The 24,988-nt window shown below is 47.6% G+C and overlaps 1 protein-coding gene across 2 annotated transcripts in view; it reads right to left on the bottom strand.

Moving 5' to 3' along the window:
• The window catches only part of EEF1A2 (eukaryotic translation elongation factor 1 alpha 2), a 32,051-nt gene extending 21,139 nt beyond the window's left edge, over positions 1–10,912 (bottom strand). The window contains exons 1-3 of one of the 2 annotated variants that reach the window (XM_075011416.1): positions 10,758–10,912; positions 8,776–8,990; positions 2,659–2,838 (exon numbers count right to left, since the gene is read on the bottom strand). In XM_075011416.1, the coding sequence (XP_074867517.1) occupies positions 2,659–2,838; positions 8,776–8,919 (324 nt within the window). In that variant the 5' untranslated portion in view covers positions 8,920–8,990; positions 10,758–10,912. Of the gene's footprint in view, positions 1–2,658; positions 2,839–8,775; positions 8,991–9,454; positions 9,478–10,757 lie in introns of those variants that run through there. The other variant, XM_075011417.1, reaches the window with a different exon arrangement.
• Positions 10,913–24,988: the final 14,076 nt, after the last annotated feature.

The raw sequence follows: 24,988 nt of genomic DNA, 5'->3' as shown, positions 1-24,988 counted from the left end.
CGCTGAGCTGCGGAACAGAGGTGGTCAGGGTACATTTTAACATGGTCGTGCTCAAGGAAGAATTTGTCTTTGGAACTGCAGACCAAAGAGCCACAGATAAGGCTCACCCGGGTACATTTCCCGCTCAGAGGGGGACCCAGTGATCGCTATATTTTGTCACAGCCATCTCATGAAGTAGGTCCAAGAGTTTGCAGCTGCCGCACACTGCTCCGAACCAGGCCTGTGGTAGGGACTGCAAGGCAGGCCATGCATCGGCTGTGATTCCCAAGGCTCTGCAGCCCCATTCTGCTTAGCATTTCCGGACACAGAATGCTCAGGCTAGTTGCAACACTTCTGCACGGTCTCCTCCCTAATAGGACCTAAACCTGCGCTTTCCCCTGCTGTTCCTAAACAGCTTGGGCTGTTTGTGCTTCCACACCTCATGCAGAAACTCAGCAGTGTCCCAGAAATTAACTGTAGCTGGCGTGTATGCAACAGGGGCCCCTGAACCTTGGTGTGATGCCTCCTGTCTACATCACCGATGGGCATTCATCACGATAGGCCAATAGGAGTACAGGGTTTCTGTGTTAGGGGCTACGGCTATGTTGGAAACATCTGTCAACAGATGTTTCTGCTGGAAGACAATTTCCAACAAAACGTCTTTGGCAGATTGCGGCCATACACTAAAGCGGATTGGAAGAGTGATCTGCTCTGTCCACAGTGCGGCTGGACTGCCTGGCTGGTCTCTTGATAAAACAGCCAACCGAAAGCACAGCAGACAGGGCTGCCCAGTGTCCTGAAGCCCTGTATGTCAATAGACGGCAACCCCCCCCACCCCCCGAGCATCCATACAGCTTTTCTGTCAACAGAATCTATTGATAAAGGTGCTCTTCCTCACCTGAGAGGGGCAGAAAACTGTCAGCGAATGTGCTCAGTTTTCTTGACCGGCTGCCAACACTGCATTTTGTGTGTGGACGTGCAGTGAGTTTTGTTGACAAAACTCCAAATTTGTTGAAAAAAATGTGTGAGTGTAGCCGTGGCCGGAGTGTTTTGCAAGAGCGCTGCATGGTCAGGCCAGCAGTTCTGCAATGTGCCAATGAATGGCAAGATCCCAGTTTAAAGTGACCACTTGGCTTTTGTTCCTTTGTAGTGGGAGCAGCTGGTGGTGTGATCAGGGGAAAACTACCACCAGCCTCCAGGTAGGCAAGCAAGGATGGCCACTCTGCGCTGATCTCAAAAATCCCTCCTCCACACCACCACCATCGGCTACCTCAAGAGCAGCTCCTAAAAGTCACAGAGGCCTCTGGCTTCTCAGCCAAATAGTTAGGCCCCACGAACATGACATGCCAAAGAGAAAAACAAAGGTAGCCCTGAGTGAAGGGAAGACCCAGGACCTTACTTGGCCAGTCAAACAATCTGAGCTTAAGCGGTTGTAAAAGCTTTCCTGCCTGGAATGGACTGAGGCCAGGCAGGACCAGGAAAAGCCATCATTCAGATGCTTGGGACTCCAAAACTTCATCCCACTCCTAACAAAAACTTTGCACAAACTCACATGCTTCTGAGAGGAGCTGGGATTAAGCGGTTTCCTCCTTGCACTGGACAGCCAAAGGAACAGAGGATGCACAGACCAGGCGAAAGGAACTGAGGACGTATGAACCGCCATGCCATGCCAGCCTTCTAGGCTGCTGCACTGGAACCCAGCCCATGCACAAAGGGGAGGGCATGCAGGAACCTTGCTATGTTCACCAGCGTCCTTGGCCATCTGATTATAGAGGGGGTGACATAAGTGGGGGACTGGGAGTCCAGACTCCTGGGTTCTACCTTTGGCATTTTTGCTGACCCTGCTCTGGGATGCCAAGCAAGCTGCTTGATCACTCTCTGTTTCCAGGTTTTCTGCCTCTGAAATGAGTCTAACGACTCTACACGTTGCTCAGCAGTGTTAGTTCCGTAGTCACACTTTGCATTTTGTTCGCATCTTCACCCAAGGATTTTAAAGCACTTTTCAGACCTTAACTACTACAATGGGACTCCCCTCACTCTTGTCTCCTCCAACCCTCTGGCTGCAGAGAGTTCTGTAACAGCCAGTGGCCAATCAGGGCTGGTTACATCCAACTGGGAGGAAATCAATGGTGGGGAGCTCTGAAATTAATGGCTAGGTCTGGCCAGACACAGAAGGGCCCCAAGCACACTGGTTACCAGTGGATGAGTCTACCGCTCACTGTACTGCCACCATGCGAAGGAAGCTACTGGACTCCATATGGGGGTGAAATCTAATGGCCTGTAATATACAGGAGATCAGATCTAATGGTTCTCCTGGCCCTAAAACGCTAAGTCACAGCCAGGGTTTCACAGTCCTTGCTGCCCCAGCAACACTCCCATACAGGAGGAGGTTGTAGGTGCGGCCTTTGGGGATTTTAAAAACTGCTGACGTACGATGTTCAGATGAAAGAGGTTCCTGATTGTTTCGATTGGCTCTGTTGGATTCTGGAGCGATGCCAGGTCAACAGAACTCCCCTAATTAGGGTTTCAAAAAGTATGCATAGACACTGCCCACCCACCTACCCACTCCGCAGGGTGTCACTCAGCTGCTCTGTCCCCCTGCCAGGGCCACCCACCACCACAACACATTTTCACTTTTAAGTCCTCCAATCCTTCCACGCCTCCTCTCGTCGTGCTCACCTGTGAGGTCCCCGTGATCATGTTCTTGATGAAGTCCCTGTGGCCAGGGGCATCAATGATGGTGATGTAGTACTTGGTGGTCTCAAACTTCCACAGGGAGATGTCAATGGTGATCCCACGCTCGCGCTCAGCCTTCAGCTTGTCCAGCACCCAGGCATATTTAAAGGAGCCTTTTCCCATCTAGCAAGTGATTCAAAAAAGAAAGAGAGAAGAGCAGCTGATGAGAAACCTCAGCTCAGAAACATGGTCAGCTGGCAAAATAGAGTGATTTAAATCACCAAAAAAAAAACCTGATTAAAATTGAGTTACCAAATAAAATAAAATAAAATAAAATAAAATAAAGCTAAGACTGGCTGTGCTTATAGTGCACTTAATTTTTGAGTAAGCCCCATTGAACTCACTGGTGCTTCTATTTTTTGAAGAAAGCGTGTACAGAATGGTGTTCCATTGGAAAAGCTGAGTAATGCTGAAGTAAAATAGGGAATAGACTTCAGGCATCACCATTCTGGTCTGGTACCATGATGTTCCAAAATAAAGGGCAGGTATTATGTGAAATAAAATAAGAAAATGACTCACAGTGGCAACTGCAACTCTAGATTTCTCTTACTGCAGCCTTCTGTGCCACACATTTGAGTGATAGATTCAAAACCTAGTTAACTACTAATTCAATGAGCTATGAGGATTAACTGAGCTAAACGCCATTTTCTAGCAGCATCCAACACACCAAACAGCTTGGGAGTTTACTTGTCAAATCACATTTATACAGAAAGGCAAAGAGAGTCTTGAAGAATGATGCATTGCAAAATGAATTATTTCCATTTCTAAGCAGTTGATATCCACACCATTTTCTCCCTATAAGCAATTCTCCTTGTGATGTTTCATTCCTGCAGTTGGGCCCTGCATCGTTTTCTTGCGCTGCTTACACTTCAAACATTTTTTCTTTTTTACCCAGGGAACGAACATCTTCAAACTATTCGCAGGTAGAGTCTCTTTTGCACCCAGAAGCAAGGACAGATTTTCTGTGGCAAAAGGGTGGGAGAATATAGAAAGCTGTGTGTGTGCTGAATGTCGGCCCTTTTTCTTTCTACCCCACTCCACTGTTCCTTTCTATGCTGCCTGCCTCCCTCGCTATATATTGTCGCGACCTCTGTCTCCGCTACAGAGTTCAAGTCACAGTCAACAGATAATTCCCAGCAGAACCTCTGCCTACAGAACACAGCCACACTTAATACAGGCTCCCCCGTGGCTTTAATCTGTATTGAAGCAAATACGCTCTTCTTTCAGACAAAAAGCAAATGATGGTCAATCATTACGGTGCAATCCTGGAAATATCCTGCCCCAATATTGCTGGCTATTAGGTGAACTATACAACATTGCTGGCCAGCAGAAAATGCTGTTTCTCAACCCAGAAGTCCAGGAGTCAGCGTAGCCAGACAATAGCTGAAATGAGCAACCCCACCATACAATGTCTGATGGATGAAATCAATGAGATGCTGATGCGACAGTGTTGGTGGATGGGTAAAAAAGCAATGTGATGTTGCTAAGCAATGAATGAATTCATGAGCAACACTATGCAGTGACATTGCTGACTAATGGATGAAAATATAGCCAGAGGTATCTAATGCACAAAACCATGCTAGATGGAGCTAACCAAAGTCAATACCATCACAGTATCACAGGCCTTGCTCCTAGAGAAAATCAGACTGTGATTTTTTAGCAAATGGGTAAAATTACGTTCCCTTTGTTGTAGGGCTTTGTTAATTCAGCACAGGGGTGTCCAATATGCTCACCGCTCACCACATGTGGCCAGTAGGCCACTGCGCTGTGGCAAAGACGGCTCTCAAGCTGCAAGCGGCTCTTGGAGTCTTTAAATGCAGCTCCTCCTGAGAGCCGCACGCAGGGAGTGCCATCTGCCAGCTCTGCGCATGTGCCCCACTGCTTGGAGAGAGAGGCGCATGTGGCAATGGACCTGGTGGTGGCTCTGGTGAGTCACCGGCATTGAATGAGAACAGAAGGGGCTGGGGATGCCTGGCTGTGAGTGGGGGAGGGCATTTATTCAGTGGGGGGGCATGGGGTGAACATGGAAAAACGACAGCCACAAGTGTGGTGATCTTTGAATTCCTATTGGACACCCCTGATTTACCATTATACCCACATATTCATTCACAACTTGTGTCTTCCCCTTATGTCTCAATCGGCACGTATAGCTGGGGAAGCCACTAACTTAGGTTTTGCCATGTGTTGGCTCTACCTTCTCCATCTCCTCCCTCCAGCCTTTTCTGATGCCAAATCATGATGGAAGCTTTCACACCAATAGGGGGAGCTGGTCTTTCTCCTCCTGGATTGGAGCAGAGTGCATGCCTCCCAGGTGTGAGCCTTGTACCAGTAAAAACGAAGGCTGGGGGTGTCAACACTGCAATAGGCTCAGATGAGCTGTAGTTACTTGGCTGGGGCCTGACAGTTCTTCAGGTGTATCTTGCAAAAATAAAGGGGTTAATGTTCGTGGATGTCCTGGTCTTTAAAAACACCTGAAATACTGTAAATCAGAAAAAATAGACCTTATTTAGAGAGCTAGGTCAGTTGCCACAGAATGCTTCTCCACCTCCTGTGCAGTTCTCGCGAACATAGCAAATGCATTGCAAAAATATCCTGTCTGTAATCGTAATCAGTACTAGATGATTCCAGGGAAGATGCAACAAACCCTGGGGCAAGTACGGATGGTCTGCCCACAGAGGAAGCTTCTTTCTAACCACAGGTGGTTAGTTGTTGGCTCATGTCCTAAGATATGAAAGTTAACATTGCTGCATAAAAGTTTACCATCTCTAACTGAACTGTTTATGTTCTGCTCTGTTAGGTCCACTGCCATCAGAGTCAATGGAAAGATCCCCATTAACTTCTGCAAGGCCCCGGGGACATGATAGCGGTTTCAGGTATCTAACAGGGTGTCATAAGGAGGAGGGAGAAAACTTGTTCTTCTTGGCCTCTGAGGATAGACAAAGTAGTAATGGGCTTAAACTGCAGCAAGGGAGGTTTAGGTTGGACATTAGGAAAAAGTTCCTAACGGTCAGGGTGGTCAAACACTGGAATAAATTGCCTAGGGAGGTTGTGGAATCTCCATCTCTGGAGATATTTAAGAACAGGTTAGATAAATGTCTATCAGGGATGGTCTAGACAGTACTTGGTCCTGCCATGAGGGCAGGGGGCTGGACTTGATGGCCTCTCGAGAGCCTTCCAGTCCTAGCATTCTATGATTCTGTAGACACTGGATCACGGCTTTAGACCGCTGCCCTGGTCACTTCCAGAGGTAGTGATGTGATTCCCCTGCACGCAATTTGTCGAGTGCGAATTTTTGATAGACTACGGACTGCGTATCCATGTTTATACTGGGGAGGGCCTTGCATCTGACTACTGAGGTTGATGGGTATAGTCCTAAAATGGTTGAAGAACCTACTCTTTGCTACATTAAAATAAACTGTAATGAGGCACAAACAGAAAGGCTCTCTTTTCTGATCAAATAACAAGGTCACTGAGCAAGCTGGCATGAGTTTCCATGCACTCCTATGGCACACCTTCACAATGTCCTTAGCTATGGGTTGGTGGCCCTGGAAGGCCCCAAAGAGGCCCTGAGAGCTAATCTACAAGACATTCCGATTTTAATTGGTATCTGAGCAAGTGCTAAGAGCTTTCCAAGATTGTGGACTTATTTGTCTAGCCCATGGTTACAAATGGAAGAGGACAGAGGATATTCTTAATGCAAACAATTCCTGTTGAAATATAGTGGCTATGTCAGAGAAAAGTACCAGAGAAACCGCTTTAGTTAGCGAACAATAGTTCACAGCTCTTACATAGCATTTTTCATACATGGATCTCAATGTGCTTTGCAAGAGACAGAAAATATCAACAGCCCCACTTCACAGATCAACAAACTGAGGCATAGAGGAAGGAAGGTCATGGGTAGAGCTAAGAGACCCTCAGGTCTCCAGGCTCACAGACCATCACTCTGCCAGCTTAACCATGCTGACAGACTGTCTCCTCCCGGAATAGACACCTGGGATCTGAATCTCAACTGAATGTATTTGTGATGGTTCTGACCCTCATCTCCACAGATCAGACCTTCAACAGACAACTGTGCCTTCTTATGCAATGCGCTCAACATTCCTCCTCACTCAGGAAAAGGGAGGATTGAGAATTATCAGAGAGAGAGAGAATTATTTACTTTTCCAAAAAATAACGGAATGGAGGGAGGGGGTAGGCCTTCCAGATATGTGCTGGATCACACTAAACCTTGCAACGTCATGCACAGCTCCAAACAGGACAAATTGTGAGCCTTTATTTAACAAACATTTCCCCCCCCCTCCACACTCCCCACCCCTTAGGTTCTTTCACTGGGTATACTGAATTACCCAGAGTTGGTGTAGAAAAAACCTGTATTATCTCGCTTTGCACAATAACTCCACTGTTAAATACCAGAAACGGTCTGATTTTTCTTGATTCAGCTAAGCATCAAGGACAGTTATGTTTTGAGATCAAAAATAAGGAATAAAGAAACCTTCCAAGCTACTAGAACCTCTGCACTCAAGTAAAGCATTCTCTCCTTTTATCTTTTGTCCTTGAAGAAAAGAAAAGAAAAGAAAAGAGAAGAAAAGAAAAGAATGGGCTTTGGAGGGCAAGGGGCTGGGAATGAGAGCAGTGATGGTTGTTGTTCTGTTGTTGTTTTTTAATTCATGCAGGCCTCCATTTCCTCCTAATGCAACTTAGTGAAAGAAAAACCCATCCACAGCCCTGCATCAGAAAATGGAGTCTGGAAGCTCAGTCAATAGGCTATTAATAGCAGCTTCGAGCCTCTGCATATTCTGGCAACTCAGTGAAAGTGTCCATTCCATTAAAGTGTCTGCAGTCTCATCTAGAACAACCTAATTATACTGAGCCTCACTAAGGGCTACAGGACAAAAATATCTATGAAAACAGCACAGTCCATTTTAAAACAGAGTTTAGACAGAGGGTGCAGCTCTTGCTGAGAGAGAGGGGGGAAGGGAACAGATGACAAGCCTGAGAAAAAAGGTAGCTATCTTGGATTTTATTCAATAAATGCAAAGGATTAAGAGACAGCAAAATGTCGATTCAAGACTAGCCGCACCAAAAGTGCTACCTTTTCTATATATACACATTGAATTAAAGTATATATGGACAAAAAGACAAATTTATGATGGCCACAGACCTTTTAAAATAATGCATCAAGGTTGCTAACACTTCATTTCACTAGAATTTAGTGATGCCACGTTCCAAGTTCTTTCCACTTAAAAAGAGCATTCTGCAATGGTCTTTCTTCCTTTTCACTCTGTGCATTTGCCCTTGTTATATATTTTGGCTTTGTAAGTACTATGACAAAAGCCAGACAATGTTCTCATTATTACACTGGCATTATTATTGTCTTTATGAAACAGGAATAATACAAAGGAACAAAGTGCACATATTTCAGATCAGATTTTCCACCTTAACTGCTAGTCAACACGGTACACACAGTCCTAAACCCAAGAATGTAAATTGTTTTTACCAGCCTGAGTCAGACCATCTAGCCCAGTATCTCACCTCCAACAACAGCCAAAACCAGGTGATTCAGACTACAAGTCAAGTAATCCTACAGCAGGCAATAATGCAATAATCTCTTCCTAAGAAAAACTTTGTTGGCTTTTGCCTTACAGCACAAGCATCTGTCTCCCTTCCAGAATCTTTATTCTTTACCATTAGAACTTGTCAACCCTATAAATTTCCAGTTATCACTTGCACATTGCTAAACTCTTAGTCTCACTGACACAATGCGGCAGGTTGTTCCACAGCCACAGGAGACCAAAGAGACAAAGGTGACAATGCCAAAATGTGATCTTTTCCCAAGGCCAAAGGAGTCAGAAAAGCTTAGCAGCAAAGGCAGATAGAGAGAATAGGAACAAAGGGGAGCAGAAGAGAAGAGGGAAGGTAGAGGAAGCAGGAAAGAAATATGTTCCAAAGAATGCTCCTCCACTAGCAGGCAATGGATTGGATGATCTACAGGGCTTGCCTATCATTCATTTGCTTGCGAGGGGACAAAGGGGAAGGCACGAGAAGGGACAGAGGCCTCACCTCTGCAGCTTCCTTCTCAAATTTCTCAATGGTCCTTTTGTCAATGCCTCCGCATTTGTAGATGAGGTGCCCCGTGGTGGTGGATTTCCCAGAGTCCACATGTCCGATGACAACGATGTTGATATGGGTCTTCTCCTTTCCCATCCTCTCAGGTGATGCTGGAAAGGGCCGATGCTAGCAAAGGAGTGGAAGCAAAGCGGTGTTTTTGGTGGAGGCTGGGGAGGAACAAACATGAACATCAAGAGAGGTTCTGACAGCAACAGCAAGACGCAGGACAGCCAAACATAGGCAGCGCTTCATCTATGCTCAGTCTGACTGCCACAATGACAACAAAATTTATCTAGTGAGGCAGATTTTTACTCTCCTCCCAGAATGTAGCCAAACAGAGTCAGGCTTGTCTGTCCACCTCCCTTTTCTGTAGCAAGGATGGAAGCAGTCCTTCGCCTCTGGAGTTGCTCTAGCTGATGCTAACCCCATTCATGTCCTATATCTGCCTGTTGTGTAAACCTTTCTGAGCCCCATGCAAGTCGCCATCTTTTCAGCCTTTGCAAACAAGCCAGGGATAGGTCTGGCTATCCCCCTGGAGATTGCCAGTTGAAAAGTGACACATCACAGGGGCCCCAAATGCATTGCCCTAGTTAGCCCTGGAAACCTTGCCAGACTGACAGCTCAGCCTCACCTCTAGGGAGTCGTTACTCATTTATTCTTGGGGCTTCAGTGTCAAAAATTCCATTGATTACTAGGCACTGCCTCCATTTCATGCCCTGTTCTGCTTCCAGGCATCCATTCTTGCCTAGGCTTGTCTCGGTAGAGGTCCTGTGACATATTCAGTGCCTCTCGGGCTGCCCCATGGACAGCCCAAGGAGCTCACAATTAGGATGACAGTATGATGCCTGCAAAAGGGAATGGACAAAAATAACCTATGCTCAGCTTTCTCTCCCCATGGCTGAACTGGAAGCAGCTTGGAAGCTTGCAGAAAACAGCCATGCCATCAGAGCAGGCAGCAGCCACTTTTCTTCCACACAGCAAGGTAAAATGGAAGAGGTATAAAAAGGAGGTATAAATGCATTATCATCCCGCTCTCTGCCTCAGCATCTCCCAAGATCCTATGATTCTGCACCTGCTACATTAATCGTGCAGCACAGGAGCCGAGTTCCTTACCTACTAAAATCCAAATTCACATCTCTGTCCTCATAGGCAAAAGAGGACAAGGGGAAGTTTTCTGGTGGAATACAGATCCTACCCTGCAATCCATTATATCCCGAGAGCAGCCTTGCAAGACAGGAGCAAACCGTCCCAACCCACCTTCATGGACCTGGCTGAAATCATTTTGTAAATGAAGCCCATTATGGTAATGCACCTCAGGGCACAAAAATGAAGGCAGCTCTTTCAAGTGCGTGCAGCCCACGTCGTCCCGCTGCAATAGGCTCGAGATGATAAGCAACCACCAGCCGCTTCAGCAACCTCTCGGCTATATTTTTCCCCGGGATCAAAGACACTAAGGGCCTCTAGTTGCGAGGGGGAAGGAGGGCCAGGGAAATCTAGTGATTTGCAACCCCAGCGAAGGGTCAAATCCGCCCCGCACGCAGCACCTGCTGGTGTCTGGTGACGCAGCCCTCACCGGGGTTATTTTTAAATCCGGATCGCCCCGGCCTGGGCGAGCTCCGCGCAGCTCGGGACCTAATACTCCATTTCTGCAGCCGGGGCATGAGCCCCGCAGGCAAATCCCGAGCGCGCGCCCCAGTCTCTTGCCTTTCCCTGGGGCGGAGGGGGGGTCCCCCACAAGGTCAAACCCGGCGTGATCCCCGCCCGCCCGCCCGCCCGAGAAGAGCCCGGGGCGCCGGAGAAGCTCCTGCATCGCCGCCAGCCGCGGCCCGGGCGTCGCTGGCTGCAATCCCCGCTTTGCAGGCGGCCCCGGCCGCCGATCCCCCCCACTCCCCAAGCCACGGGGCCCCCTTGCCGCAGCAGGCGGCTGCTCTTACCGGCGGCGGCGCCGGGCGCAGACAGCAGAGGCTGCCCGCTTCGGCTCCGGCGGCTTTATCTCCCTGGGAGGGGGTCCCCCTATTGCCCGTGCCGGCGCAATGCAGTGCCCCCCTGCGCTACAGCAATGCGGTACCGAGCGGGGCGGAGCCGGGCGGAGGGGGAGGGCGCCGGGCGGTGGCGGGGAGGAGATGGGGCAGAGGCGGGGAGGGGAAGAGGGACTGGGGGAAGGGGGAGCTGAAGGGGGAGGGAACGATGGGGGAGGAGGACGTGGTAGGGATGGAAGGAGACGGGGATGGGGGCAGCTAGAGAGGGGAGAGGAGAAGAGATGGGGGAGTGGGGCTGGGAGGGCAGTGGGGCAGGGCTGGGAGGGCAGATGGGGAGGGGGCACAGCAGGGATGCCTGGGTGTCAGGAATAGGAAAAACAGAGAATGGCATGGAGGGGCGGGGAGCTGATCAAGTGGGAAGGGAGGACAGGGAGGGTAGGGGGAGGAGGGGGAGGTGTGATACAGGGGGACCCAGCAGGGATGGCAGGAGTTGGGGGTCAGAGGAGGGGAGAGGAAGAGGAAAAGGGAGGGTGGGAGAAGGGGTCCAGAGAGGGGGAGATGGGGAATGGGACTGGGGGGGAAGAAGGAGGGGAGGGCAGGTGGGGGGAGGAGGAGGGATGCAGCAGGGATGGCAGGAGCAGTGGGTTCAGAGGGGCTGAGGAACCAGAGGAAGGCTGGGCCTGATGAGCGGGGCAGAAAAGTGGGCTCAGCTGTGACTGATGTCTGGCAGCATCCGAAGGCTGCAGGGTGTCCTGGGGGGGACAGGCTGGTGGGCTTAGAGCATTGTAGGAGACAAACACTCACGTTGCTAAAACCAGCCATGAGTAACAGAAGCAAGGCTGAGGCTGAGCGGGCCCTGGAGAGGGAACATCTCACCAGCCTTGAGGTGGCCAGCCCCAGTACAGGTTGTGGCAGGCAGCTGGGGCCAGGTAAGGAAGGGGCCCATGCTGGGCCTGTTCTCTGGCTCTGCATGTCACTCCCTTTGAGTTGAAATTCAGAAAAGAAGAAGAGGGTTGTTCTTGTCATCCCCACTGTCACTCTGGGCTGGCTTGCTGAAACACTGATGCCTCTGGGCCTTTTAGAGTAGGCTGCATTTCCCCCAAAGCTGCAGGCCATAGCAAAAGCTCTACATGAAAGGTGGTGGCCACTTTCAGTGTTAGCAGGGATTGAGAGGTGCTGCCCAGGAGAGGCCACTGCCATGACAAACTGAATTCTTGCAGAACTCACAAAATTCATAGAATCCTAGGGCCGGAAGGGACCTCAGGAGGTCATCAAGTCCAGCCTCCTGCCCAAAGCAGGATCAACCCCGACTAAGTCATCCCAGCCAGGACTGTGCCAAGCTGGGATTTAAAAACCTCTCGGGATGGAGATTCCACCACCTGTCTCAGTAACTCGTTCCAGTGCTTCACCACCCTCCTGGTGAAATAGTTTTTCCTAATATCCAACCGACACCTCTCCCTCTGTAACATTGCTCCTTGTTGTCACCACTGAGAACAGTCTCTCTCCATCCTCTTTATAGCCCCCTTTCAGGATGGCAAAGACTGCTGTGAAATCACCCGTCAGTCTTCTCTTCTGCAAACTAAATAAGCCCAAACCCCCCAGCAGCTCCTCATCGGTTATGTGCTCCAGCCCCTTAATCATTTTCATTGCCCTCCGCTGAACCCACACCAATGCGTCCCCATCCTTTCTATATGGGAAGCCCAGAACTGGATGCAGTACTCCAGATGTGACCTCACCAGTGCTGAGTAGGGGAATAATAACTTCTCTAGATCTGCTGGAATCTCTTCCCAACCCATTTTTGCCCATCCATTACTTTGAAGAAGATACCAAGGCTGGCCTGATTAGATTGCAGATTCACCCCCTTGGCTAGGATGTAGGCATAATGGCTACCACTCCTCATTTTGTTAGTGGTAGAAGGAAGCGTGTGCAAGAGACCATAGATACCTGCAGAGAAAAGTGACAAGATTAGGGAGAATTTCACAATGGAATACTGCAAAGGGACAGAGAGCTAGAATTGTAACTACTAGCAGAGAGGGGTGTTCGGAGCTCTGATACTTGTTCACAGAGAGAAAGCCAGGTTCAGGTCTGCCTGGCCTCTTTGGAAGTGAAAAGAAAAGACTTTTTTTCTAGGTATGCACAACAGGGCTTTAAACATGACCTATGGGCAATAATAATCACAACAGATCTCAAAGCAATTCCCACTTTTTAGTCTATTTATCCTCACAAAAGCTCAGGGAAGTAAAGAAATGCTATTACCCACATTTGTACAGAAAGGGACCTGAGGCACTGAGAGGCCTAGGTAATTTGCCCAGGCAACTACACACAAGATTTTGGATTCATCAAATGTCAGCACAACTAGTATTGAAAGCAAGGGACTGGGAGTTAAGACTTTTGGATTCTAGCCAGGCTCTGCTACTGAGTAGCTGTGTGACCCTGGACAAGTCATTTAACTTTGCTGTGCCTCCGTTTGCCCATCCTTAAAATTAGGCTAATGATTACCTAGCTAACCAAACTGCTTTGGGAATAATGAAATCCTTCTATAGCTCTCCTGGACCTTCAGGTGAAAATTCAAATTATTAGATTCAACACGTCATTTAAAAATGACATCAACATACATTATTACAGTAGGAAACACTAGGGTTTATCAGCAAATAAATGTAAAGAAATAGAGGCAAATATGCATGGATATCCTGTTCTGATTCAGTTTATATGCATGTTCATTTATCAAAAATAGAAGTCTTTGATAGGATAAATCTATCAGGAGTGATTAAGGCCCTGGCGGCACAAATAGCTCACAGGCGCGTTCTTCTTGTGCAGTAACTTGATATTATATTTTCAAGAGAATTACCATGTGCTTGCCAAGATACTTACAGACTATGTGAGCCAGGCAATTGTAAGACTAATATAGAAGATTTCTATCTTCTAAAGCTAGAGGACAGATTAAAAAATAATACATTTTGACCTAAACAAAATACTAACCAAGTAGGATTTTTAGTTGTTGTTGTTATTGTTGTTATTGTTCTGTGTTTGTACTGCACCTAAGACAGTGGGATCTTGTCCATGACTGGGGCTCCCAAGTACTAGCACAATAAATTAATTACATAAATAATTAATAAGTAATTATGAAAATAACAACAAACAATTTGCATACCACATTTTATCAGCTGAACCTGGCACTTTTACCCATGTCTTTAAAAGGTTAAATAATATCTATGTCAGATAACTTATTGTGGTCCTAACCTACAATTATTTATTGAATAGGAGTTATATTTACATTGTATTTTAACTGTCATTCAGTTCATATTTTTGTACTACAATATATTATAGAAAAATCATGGAGGGAATCCTCAAGAAATCCATTATGAAACACTTGAAGGAGAGGAAAGCGATCAGGAATAGTCAACAAGAGCAAGTCACGCCTGGCCAACTTGATTTTCTTCTATGACAAGGTGACTGGCTCTGTGGATATGGGGAGTGGCAGTAGATGTAATATACCTCAACTTTAGCAAAGCTTTGAATACAGTCTCCAACCATATCCTTGCCAGCAAGTTAAAGAAGTATGGATTGGGTAAATGGACTGTAGGGTGAATAGAAAGGTGGCTGGATCATCAGGCTCAGTAGGTAGTGATCACTGGCTCTTTGCCTGGTTGGCAGCCAGTATCAAGCGGAGTACCCCGAGGGTCAGTTCTGGGGCTGGTTTTGTTCAACATCTTTATTAATGACCTGGATGAGGGATTGAATTGCACCCTCAGCAAATTTGCGGATGACACTAAACTAGAAGAGAGGTTGATACACTGGAGTGTAGAGATAGGGTCCAGGGGACCTAGAAAAGTTGGAGGATTGGGCCAAAGGAAAGCTGATTAGGTTCAAGAAGGATAAGTGCAGAGTCCTGCACCTAGGATGGAGGAATCCCGAGCATTACTATAGGCTGGAACAGACTGGTTAACCAGTAGTTCTGCAGAAAAAGACCTGGGGATTACAGTGGATGAGAAGCTGGATATGAGTCAACAGTGTGCCCTGGTAGCCAAGAACGCTGACAGCATACTGGGGTACGTTAGTAGGAGCATTGCCAGCAGATCTAGGGAAGTGATTATTCCCCTCTATTTGCCGCTGATATGGCCGCATCTGGAGTATTATGGCAAATACAGACCATAGCTGAGTAAAGTAGACACGCCATCATAGACTTTAATGCCAGTGAAAAATTTGGCCCAATGGGTGAAATCCTGACCACACTTCAGTCAATGGCAAAGCTACTGACTTACATGGAACCAGAATTTCTGCCATTATGTGCATTAGATTGAAGAATAAACTAACCATCAGGCTTACTTTCTCATCTGATTAGCAGTCTGTTCCGTGTACATGAGGCCCTTGTTCTCACCATCTGTGTCTCATTCCCTGTGTTTTGCAGGGAAATAGTCTGTGGTCTTTTATTTTCCTTTATGCCAGCTAATCGGGAAATAACTTGATATAGGACGTGATCTGAATTTTGTTAATAGATTCCTTTCCCCTGGTAGAAAGTTCTGTCCCTTAGTTCACAAGAGGTGAATGGGTCCAATGCTCCTGCTCTGTGCAGGACCACACCTGTGGGCAGACAGGAATGGGGAGCAGCTAACAGCCCTTCTTTTATCCTCTACTTTCTCTCCCAACATTTGGCTAATTTCAATGTTTGCCTCTACTCAGCTTTAGGGCCACAACTGTCAGGACTTTGCTTATTAGAAACTGTATTTAACATAATGTGGCACATATTCATTCTGTCCCCACACAAGCAGGAGAGACACTGAGGGATTCACTCATATTGCACTGTGTAAGTGCTGTCTGAATGTTAATGTGTTGCATGTATCACCAAATCCTGCTCTTAGTTATGTCCCTGCTGCGCCGTTGATTCTGGCGCCTCACGGGCATACGAAGGGCAGAATCTGTTGTACAGTCTGTGTCTTATTTTAACAATGAATCCAACTGAACAGTTCATCATGCTATCAATAGTACAAATACAAAAAGGACACACCATTCTCAGACCTGGCTCAGCTGGGTTCAGTTGGCCATGTTGAGCCCAGCTGCTGAATGATTTTAAAGTGGTTGCTGTCTGATAACCTGCATTGGAATCAAGAATTCTTTCTGAGTCCAAAAGACAATTATTAAGACTGAACAGGTTCAGTTGCCTAGACTCCACTGTGGCTATTTTCATGGTCCAGCGGAGGGCAACAAAAATGATTAGTGGGATGGAGCACATGATTTATAAGGAGAGGCTGAGGGATTTGGGCTTATTTATTCTACAGAAGAGAAGATTGAAGTGGGATTTGATAGCAGCTGTCAACTACCTGATGGAGGGTTCCAAAGAGGATGGAGCTAGGTTGTTCCCAGTGGTGACAGATGAAAGAGGATCAATGGTCTCAAGTTGTGGTGGAGGAGATCTAGATTGGATATTAGGAAAAACTGTTTCACTAAGGCTATGGTTACACTGACCCCAAACTGCCGCAGTAGTGTGCAAATGGGCAGTCTCAAAAATGCAAATAATGCTCATTTGCACATTAGCTCGCCAGCAGAGGCTGCTACCAGAAGAAAAGAAGCAGTGTACATGTGGGTCTGCCAGCGAAACCCCTGCTTTGTTGACAGTCTCTGATGCCTGATTTTTATCAGGCATAAGAGGTTGCTGACAAAGGGGGCATTTCACCAACAGAACCACATTTACACTGTCTTTTTCTGCCAGCAGCAGCCTCAGCCAGTGTGCAGATATGCAAATGAGCATCAATTTGCATTTTTGAGACTGCCCATTTGCATACTGCTGCCGGTAATTTGGGTCAGTGTAACCATAGCCGGAGAAAGTCTGGAATGGGTTGGCTAGGGAGGTGGTGGAATCTCCTTCCCTTGGAGGTCTTTAAGTCCAAGCTTGACAAAACCCCGCTTGGGATGACTTTGTTGCGGTTGATCTTACTTTGAGCGGGGGATTGGACTCGACTGCCTCCTGAGGTCTCTTCCAACCTTATGGTTTTATGCCTCAGAAGTGAATTTATAATTAAATAATTATCATAATAATGATGAGGATGATCTCTGTGACTGCAGCCTTTTGATTTCCCAGTGCACATCCTTCTAAGGCTCTGTCTTAGACTGTAAGCTCTTTGCAGCAAGGACTGCCATTATTTTGTGTTTCGGACTGCACTGAACAAGTAGTAAATAATAAATACATTAAGCTAAATACATAATACTGGATCATCAGTAATCCAGCAAATGGGAGAAATGGGGCTGTGTAGTAATCAGTGAGACTGTCCCTTTCATATCTAGCAGACTTTTTTTTTTTTGCGGGGCGGGTCAAAAGGTCCTTAAGAGACTGGTCCAATTCTGCCAACCCATTTCAGTTTCTATGTGTATCTTAATATTCGGGGGCAGGGAGGGGAGGTAAACTATGGGCAAAAAGAGCAAGGGGGCAAGAGGAGGAGAGAATTATAGAATATTCTGAATACTTGAAATCCCTGAGTGCAGTTGATACCATCCAACTGGCACCAGGAATTTAAAAATAAGCTGCTGATGTGAAAACAAGATCTTTAAAAACTCCAGCCTCCCAGCCAGCTGGACACACCATGCAATACCAGCTCTTCTTCCTGGACAGTTATTTTGTTGTTTAACAACAATAATGTTTAATAATGTTTAACAACAGTTATACTGTTGTTACAGGCTACGTCTACACGTGAACGCTACATCGAAATAGCTTATTTCAATGTAGTGACATCTAAATAGGCTATTTCGATGAATAACGTCTACACGTCCTCCAGGGCTGGCAACGTCGACGTTCAACATCGACGTTGCGCAGCACCACATCGAAATAGGCGCTGCGAGGGAACGTCTACACGCCACAGTAGCACACATTGAAATAAGGGTGCCAGGCACAGCTGCAGACAAGGTCACAGGGCGGACTCAACAGCAAGCCGCTCCCTTAAAGGGCCCCTCCCAGACACAGTTGCACTAAACAACACAAGATCCACAGAGCCGACAACTGGTTGCAGACCCTGTGCATGCAGCATGGATCCCCAGCTGCCGCAGCAGCAGCCAGGAGCCCTGGGCTAAGGGCTGCTGCACACGGTGACCATAGAGCCCCACAGGGGCTGGAGAGAGAGCGTCTCTCAACCCCTCAGCTGATGGCCGCCATGGAGGACCCCGCAATTTCGATGTTGCGGGACGCGCAACGACTACACGGTCCCTTCTTCGACGTTGAACGTCGAAGTAGGGTGCTATTCCTATCCCCTCATGGGGTTAGCGGCTTCGACGTCTCACTGCTTAACGTTGATGTTAACATCGAAATAGCGCCCAACACGTGTAACCGTGACGGGCGCTATTTCGAAGTTAGTGCCGCTACTTCGAAGTAGTGTGCACATGTAGACACGGCTACAGTGTGTTGCTTTAACTCCTCTGCACTTCAGCAACGTGCCATTTCTGTTCACTGCAGCGGTATTGCTGGGCTGCCAAGTGCATCGATTGGGTGCTATTGTGTGCCCCCTTAGCCAGTAACACCCCCATGCCCACGCCTGTTCATTGCTTCTGAGAGGACAAAGCAAACAGCACATGACACAAGCATGGGGAGCGACATCTCTGTGAAAGAGGATCCACCTGAACAAAGCATAGTGTGTGATGCTTCCAGCAGAGACAATAGTCAATGTTCCCTGCATGCCTCAAGCAGGATTACAACCCAACATGATTTCATCTGTGTCATGGAGCAATCCTGCTGACACTTCCCCTGATCCCATCATCAGACTGTGCCTCTGTGCCACAGATTGAGATTGGTGCTCAATGAGCAGGGTGGAGTCAGCATAAATGTTCCATCTTTCTTATTACAGGAATGCTTAAGGCCAGCTGTCTGAATGTCTTTAGGCTCCTCCTTGCAGCTTTAAACCTCTAAATCTTCAAGCACATTTCAGGAGCTGAGCCAGAAGCCGGGTGGGATGGAAGGCTGAATTTCTAAGACAGATGGAATGTTGACAGAAAGAGGTTGATCTGAAAAGAAGCCAGATGATAAAAATGATACAGGGGTCCAGAGAAAGCAATTGGCCTGGATGAGTGGGTGTTACATTAAGCTCTTTCATATCCAGCATTTTATCATCTGGAACTCTCAAATAACTGTCATTTTAATCATACGTAAATTTTAGTTATCTTTTCCATAAGTACCGTATAGTGAAAGTAAATACAAATAAATACAGCAAATGCAGTATAAGTTCACAGGGTACAATAGTACTCGTGTTGGTAAATAAAGTATTCTGCATACATCTTTGTTTGTCATTTAATATTTAATCTTGTTTTTACATAGTGTTATGCATTGCTGGGTGTACTGCTCTGTTATCCAGAATATTTGCATATCCAACAACCTACTAGTCCCGGGGCTGCCGGCTATGAAAGAGTTTATTGTACATGGGAAATAGGATCAGTGCTGGGCAACCTGTGGCCCAGTGGCCACATGCAGCCTCCTGGGGTTCCACCTGTGACCCACAGACCTCCCTCTCTGCTCTCCTCCCACACGTGCCTCTTGCACACTGGGACACTTGAGTCCTGCACTCCCTCCTTCTCCTCCCTCCCAGCACTTTTGGGGCACCATGAATCTGCTGATTTGCCCTCCATCCCTGCTCCTCGCCCTCTCTAGAACAAGTCCTGGGAGGGAAGGGGAGGAGAAGGAAGTGCAGGACACCAGAACCACAGTGCACAAGGAACGTGTAGGGCAGGGCCCAGACAGGGAATCTGGGGGCTGCAGGTGTAACCCCAGTTAGGCGGCAGGGCACAGGTTGACCACCCGTGGTCAGGCACCCCACGGAGACACAGAAGGGGCTGCTCATGCAGTCCACTCACTATTCGTGGTTGCCCATCACTGATCAATATCTTCGCTTTGTACAGCACAGACAGAAAACTGGTGGGCATCGTTACAGAGATGGCATTCAGTTCCAGCCGGGGTCCATATTTTGGATACTAGGAAGGTGGCTCCATTGGAGGGTTGCAGGAAGAGGAGCACCTACTTGCACAGGTGGTGGTTGTGTGAAAAATTACTTGATTTTGTGCGGAAGTTATTAAAGGGATTTGTATTACAAGAAAATGCCAGCATCCTACAGATGCCCTGACTTGCTTACTTAACGGTGCAGTGAAGGATCTACATTTGAAACTAAACCACAATTTTTTTTTTTGGCTCGCAGCAAGACTTTGAATTGCACATTGAATGACTTTTCCTCCAATGGCACTGTGGTATAGTAAAATATGGATGCTCCTTGTAATGGAAAATCTTTCACAAAAGTACATTCCCATCAGAAGCACCGAAAAGAGGACAGACATTTAGAAATGTGGATGTCCTTTCAATTATACTCAGAGGAGAGAGCTTCCCAGCCATCAAGCCAGAATCATTACCCAGGTTCTTTGAGTATTCACCCACTCCTGAATAAGTAATAGACAATATAGTATGTTACGTGTTTCATTGTAACTCTGCTTTAACAAAAAGCCTTAGTCTGTGTTTTTTTTAATATCCCAAACAATGTGTTCTATGCCTGTCCTAGGCAGGGATCTAGTAGATGCCATTGGAGAATATGCAGCATTGTTCCTCAGTAGAGTAGGGGTAATAAAGCTTGTTATTGTGCACTGCAAGTGGTGTTCCTGGCAGTTCTTTACAGCTCCCCTTAATTCTTTGTACTTGTAGCCGATCCCTGGGCTACCAGTCACAAGCAAATCTACCTGTGTCACTGGAGGCCAGACTCTGGACTGCTAGCTCCAAAGACAATGAACTTCCCTTTAGGAACTGAAGGATTGTCTCTGTTAAATGAGGGAGCATTAGGGCTCCAACCTCTCTAGGCCAGACACAGGCCCCATACGCTCAGGCACATATGTTCTTCTTCCTCCAGGGGGCAGTATAAGCTGTCACCTACCTTGGCCTTGACTCTGGGGTTCTGCAGATGTGACCGTGTTAGCAGATCGATATGTGGGAGTGGATTCTCTGCCAATCCATTCAATGATGCACCTGTTTTGGTGCAGAACAAAAGGCTAAGGATTTCACTGCCCTAGTGCTGATGGCCATGTCTCATATGTCCTGGTGGTGCCATCCATCTCAAAGGATGCCCTGCAGAACCCAGGGCCCAAGAAGGCATGACAAGATGAACACCGCTGCTGAGAAGCGAGGAAGGGAAACATTTCCCTTCCTAAACAGATCAATTTGGGAAGCACTCTCTGCAAATATAATTTTCTCAGGCAATAATCCAGCTGGAACATGAGCTGAGAGTCCAGGTCCTGAGCTCCTCATGCCTGTAGAGGCCCCACCCCATGCAGCTGTTATGCAATGCCACAGAACTGTGCAGCTCATGCTAACTTCCAGAGCTCACCAGCTCTGCTGACAATGCTGAGCAGGGCAAGGGTGTGACCCTACCTTCTCTGGCCTTTTTGGGGAGGCTACTGGCTGCAGGAACACAAAATCAGGAGTCTATACAACAGGGCAGGGGCTGGCCGTAACCTGGCGGGTAAGGGCAGAAGAGAAGAAATGCAAAGAAGAGCTGGACAGGAGACAGAGAGAAGGGGTGGGGTGAGGGGGCGTGCACAGTGATCGGGTTTAATTGTCTAGGATAAAGTAGGCATAAAATTCCACCCAATGAGTTGGAGTACACTCTGTCACTCCATGTATTCTCAGTCCTTGCGGGCTGTCTTCCCCGCCTCATTCGAGGAGCAGAGAGGGTACAGAAAGAATTTCATCTCCTTCTGTCTCCAAGCAATGCTTGTGCTCTCACAGGGCAATGTAAGCTCCAGGCAGATCCAGCTAACATGAAATTTCATCATGAAATCTCTCGAGACCCCTAGGCGCAAATGCTGCTCTCTGATTGGCTGATGGTGAGATGTCTCTGTGTATACATATAAATAATGACCTTTTCATTTTAATAACTTTCATTTTCTAATAACAAGTTGAATGCTCCAAGCAGCGAGCGGACTATTTGCTCTTCTTTCAATGGACTTGAAGAATGCCTTCCTCCTTTAACACACAAAGATCACACCTGGGGGAGGAGTGGTGGTGTTTTGAGGGCTTAGACTTTAGAGTTGTTAAAAAATAAATACACCTAGGGAGCACAGCCATCCTCACCCTCTGCCACAGGAACATGTGGTTTAAAAGACATTGAGGATGATGAAATTTGGTGCACTGACTTTGTGCATCCCCTTGGGAAAGCAAGAGAGGCACAAGTATATTGGTTCTGTATCGTCCAAGGAGATTAGACATTTGGATGCTTTGGCAGATCTTTCACAACTTTCTCCATCCCTCAGGGCCCAGAACTCTCTTGGCGTTGGCAGCAAAGCAATGCAAAGGTTTGTAAAATAAGGAGCCTGAGGGCAGCAGGGCAGACAAACACATCCCTCCTGGGAGTTTCAGGGCTGGAGATGTTCTGGTGCTGATCCATATGCTGCCCATCGGTCTGCAGGCAGCACTCTGACATGTTCCTGTAGAACAAGGAACAAGAGAGTCATTTGGAGACAGATCCCTCGCTTGTCTGAAACAGCAAAGACTTATTCAGAGTGTCTACACGTGCCCGCTACTTCGAAGTAGCGGCACTAACTTCGAAATAGCGCCCGTCGCGGCTACACGCGTCGGGCGCTATTTCGAAGTTAACTTCGACGTTAGGCGGCGAGACGTCGAAGTCGCTAACCTCATGAGGGGATCGGAATAGTGCCCTACTTCGACGTTCAATGTCGAAGTAGGAACCGTGTAGACGATCCGCGTCCCGCAACGTCGAAATTGCTGGGTCCTCCATGGTGGCCATCAGCTGAGGGGTTGAGAGACGCTTTCTCTCCAGCCCCTGCGGGGCTCTATGGTCACCGTGTGCAGCAGCCCTTAGCCCAGGGCTTCTGGCTGCTGCTGCGGCAGCTGGGGGTCCATGCTGCAGGCACAGGGTCTGCAACCAGTTGTCGGCTCTGTGGATCTTGTGTTGTTTAGTGCAACTGTGTCTGGGAGGGGCCCTTTAAGGGAGCGGCTTGCTGTTGAGTCTGCCCTGTGACCCTGTCTGCAGCTGTGCCTGGCACCCTTATTTCGATGTGTGCTACTTTGGCGTGTAGACGTACCCTCACAGCGCCTATTTCGATGTGGTGCCGTGCAACGTCGAAGTTGAACATCGACGTTGCCAGCCCTGGAGGATGTGTAGACGTTATTCATCGAAATAGCCTATTTTGATGTTGCTACATCGAAATAAGCTATTTCAATGTTGGCTTCACGTGTAGACGTAGCCATTGACTCTTGAACCTACTGTCATCAGCAGCAGCAGCCCAGCAGGAGCCTGGGCAAAGGGTGCCATGATATGTGTTTAACAGGGATGTTGAGAGGCACTAAGCCAAACTAAATCCTGTATCTGATGGCAACCACTTCAAGCCAGGGAGTGCTGCAGTGCCCTGAGTTCTTGCACCTCTGAATCTGGGCCAACTCCGTCCCCCTTCCATAGGGAAGGGGAAAAACACTGGCTTTAGACACCAAATCACCACCCCAAGGGCAGATCTGGAAGGTGTGTGATACCTTCTTGGTTCTCATGAACTGCCGGCAATTTATGACACTCAAAAACCTCCAGCCAGCAAAGGCCTTTTGAGCAGAGATGTCAGCAACCCACCTGAGATAACAGAGTACCATGCAGCATCAGTCCAGCTTCCCACAGGCGGTTCAGAGAGGAGGGAGAGCAGCCCTGTCTCTGGTTGCCATAGCGATGCTGCGCAGCATGAACAATGAGCACCAGCTCCAAGAGCTACATCCAGGGCTGTGCCTACATTTTACATCCGTTGCTCCTATTGTCTGTGGGGAGGTGTGGATCTCTGACCTAGAGCTCCAACACACTGAGGCGGGAGGGGCTTCCTTGTTTAAATTCCACCTGCCCGTCCTTTCCTTTGCCACTGTGGACTGCAGAGAAGACAGCACTTTCTTTTTGGCTGTCTAAAAATACAGCTCTGTGTATTTGACAAGCTAAGCAGCATCTGGGAAGGGACTTCACCTGTGAAGCCCCTAAAGGAGATGAGGCAGCAGGAAACTGAGCAGTATTTATGATGGGGAAGTCCTATACCACTCAGAAAAGGGGATGGATGGTGGCTGAACATCCCTGGTGGGTGCGCTCAGGCTGGAATGAAAGTCCCAAGTGGGAGACACAGGTTTTGAGGGGGAGGAAAATATTCCCTGAGAACACTGTCAGGAGTGTGCTGCCTGAAACCTGGAGAATGAAATTGGCTGGTATATTGGGGTGATGAGCTGCAACTCCCCCATAAAGATGCAAGCGTCTGGTTAGGTGACTTACTTAGTCCTGTTCCAATCTGCCATTGCTGAAGAATCTATGGGAATAGAGTCCAACATCTATGTGTAGCATCAAAGCATGGATAAATTAAGAGGCCCAAATTCCACAGAGCAGGGGAGTCTCAGTACAGATCTGCACCATTTAGTAAGGAGTAATGTTCTCCATAGGCAGTGTGCTTGTATAGCTGCTCGGGAGCTATCCAAATGCTGCCCAGCTGATAAGCAGAGTGCCCACAGCTAGGTTTGCTTGGTGCACATTTGCATATGCCTTGGTGCGTGTAAAATTATTCTGCACATGGATAGAAACGTTTAGCGGGAACATTGGTTAGGAATGCCATGTAAGTGGAGCAGCCTGGAATCTGCTCCTTATTACGTCAGCTGACAACAGTCCCCATACACCAGCAGGGCATAACCAGAGTGTAGCATGTTACAGATATACGCTTACTGTGGTGGAGCTACAGGGAGGGTAGTGGCTCAGGAGATAGTTTTACCAGCTCTGTACTAGCCAGTAGCTCCCCAATGCTGGGACAAGTCTGAGTTTGATATATCCAATTCCTGCCTGGGCTCTTTGTGTCTCAACAGAGAATCTGGCCTTAGCAGGAAGAAACTGAGAATGCATGAAGATGTAGTGGGGAATAAAGGTTTTATTGGCATGAGTTTGTGATAGCTGCATTACAGAGCTCTCCTCGGGTGAACAGCAATCAAAGTGGCCATTGCATACTCAGCACTTGGTACTTTACAGAAATCTTGGAATGGGATTTTTTTTAAACAAATGCATTGGGTGTAGTTCTCATATTTTTCCGCCTACAAAGTCTGCTAAGAGGGAGGGAGAAATTATTAGCAGTGGATGTGAAACACCTCTAAAAATTACCTAAAATTGCTTTTTTTTTTTGACATTTAAAATGTCACATTTTTAAATATCTTGAGCCCT

This window comes from Carettochelys insculpta, chromosome 17 (genome assembly GCF_033958435.1).
Source record: "Carettochelys insculpta isolate YL-2023 chromosome 17, ASM3395843v1, whole genome shotgun sequence".
Lineage (NCBI taxonomy): Eukaryota > Metazoa > Chordata > Testudines > Carettochelyidae > Carettochelys > Carettochelys insculpta.
This window is presented reverse-complemented; position numbering and strand designations above follow the sequence as displayed.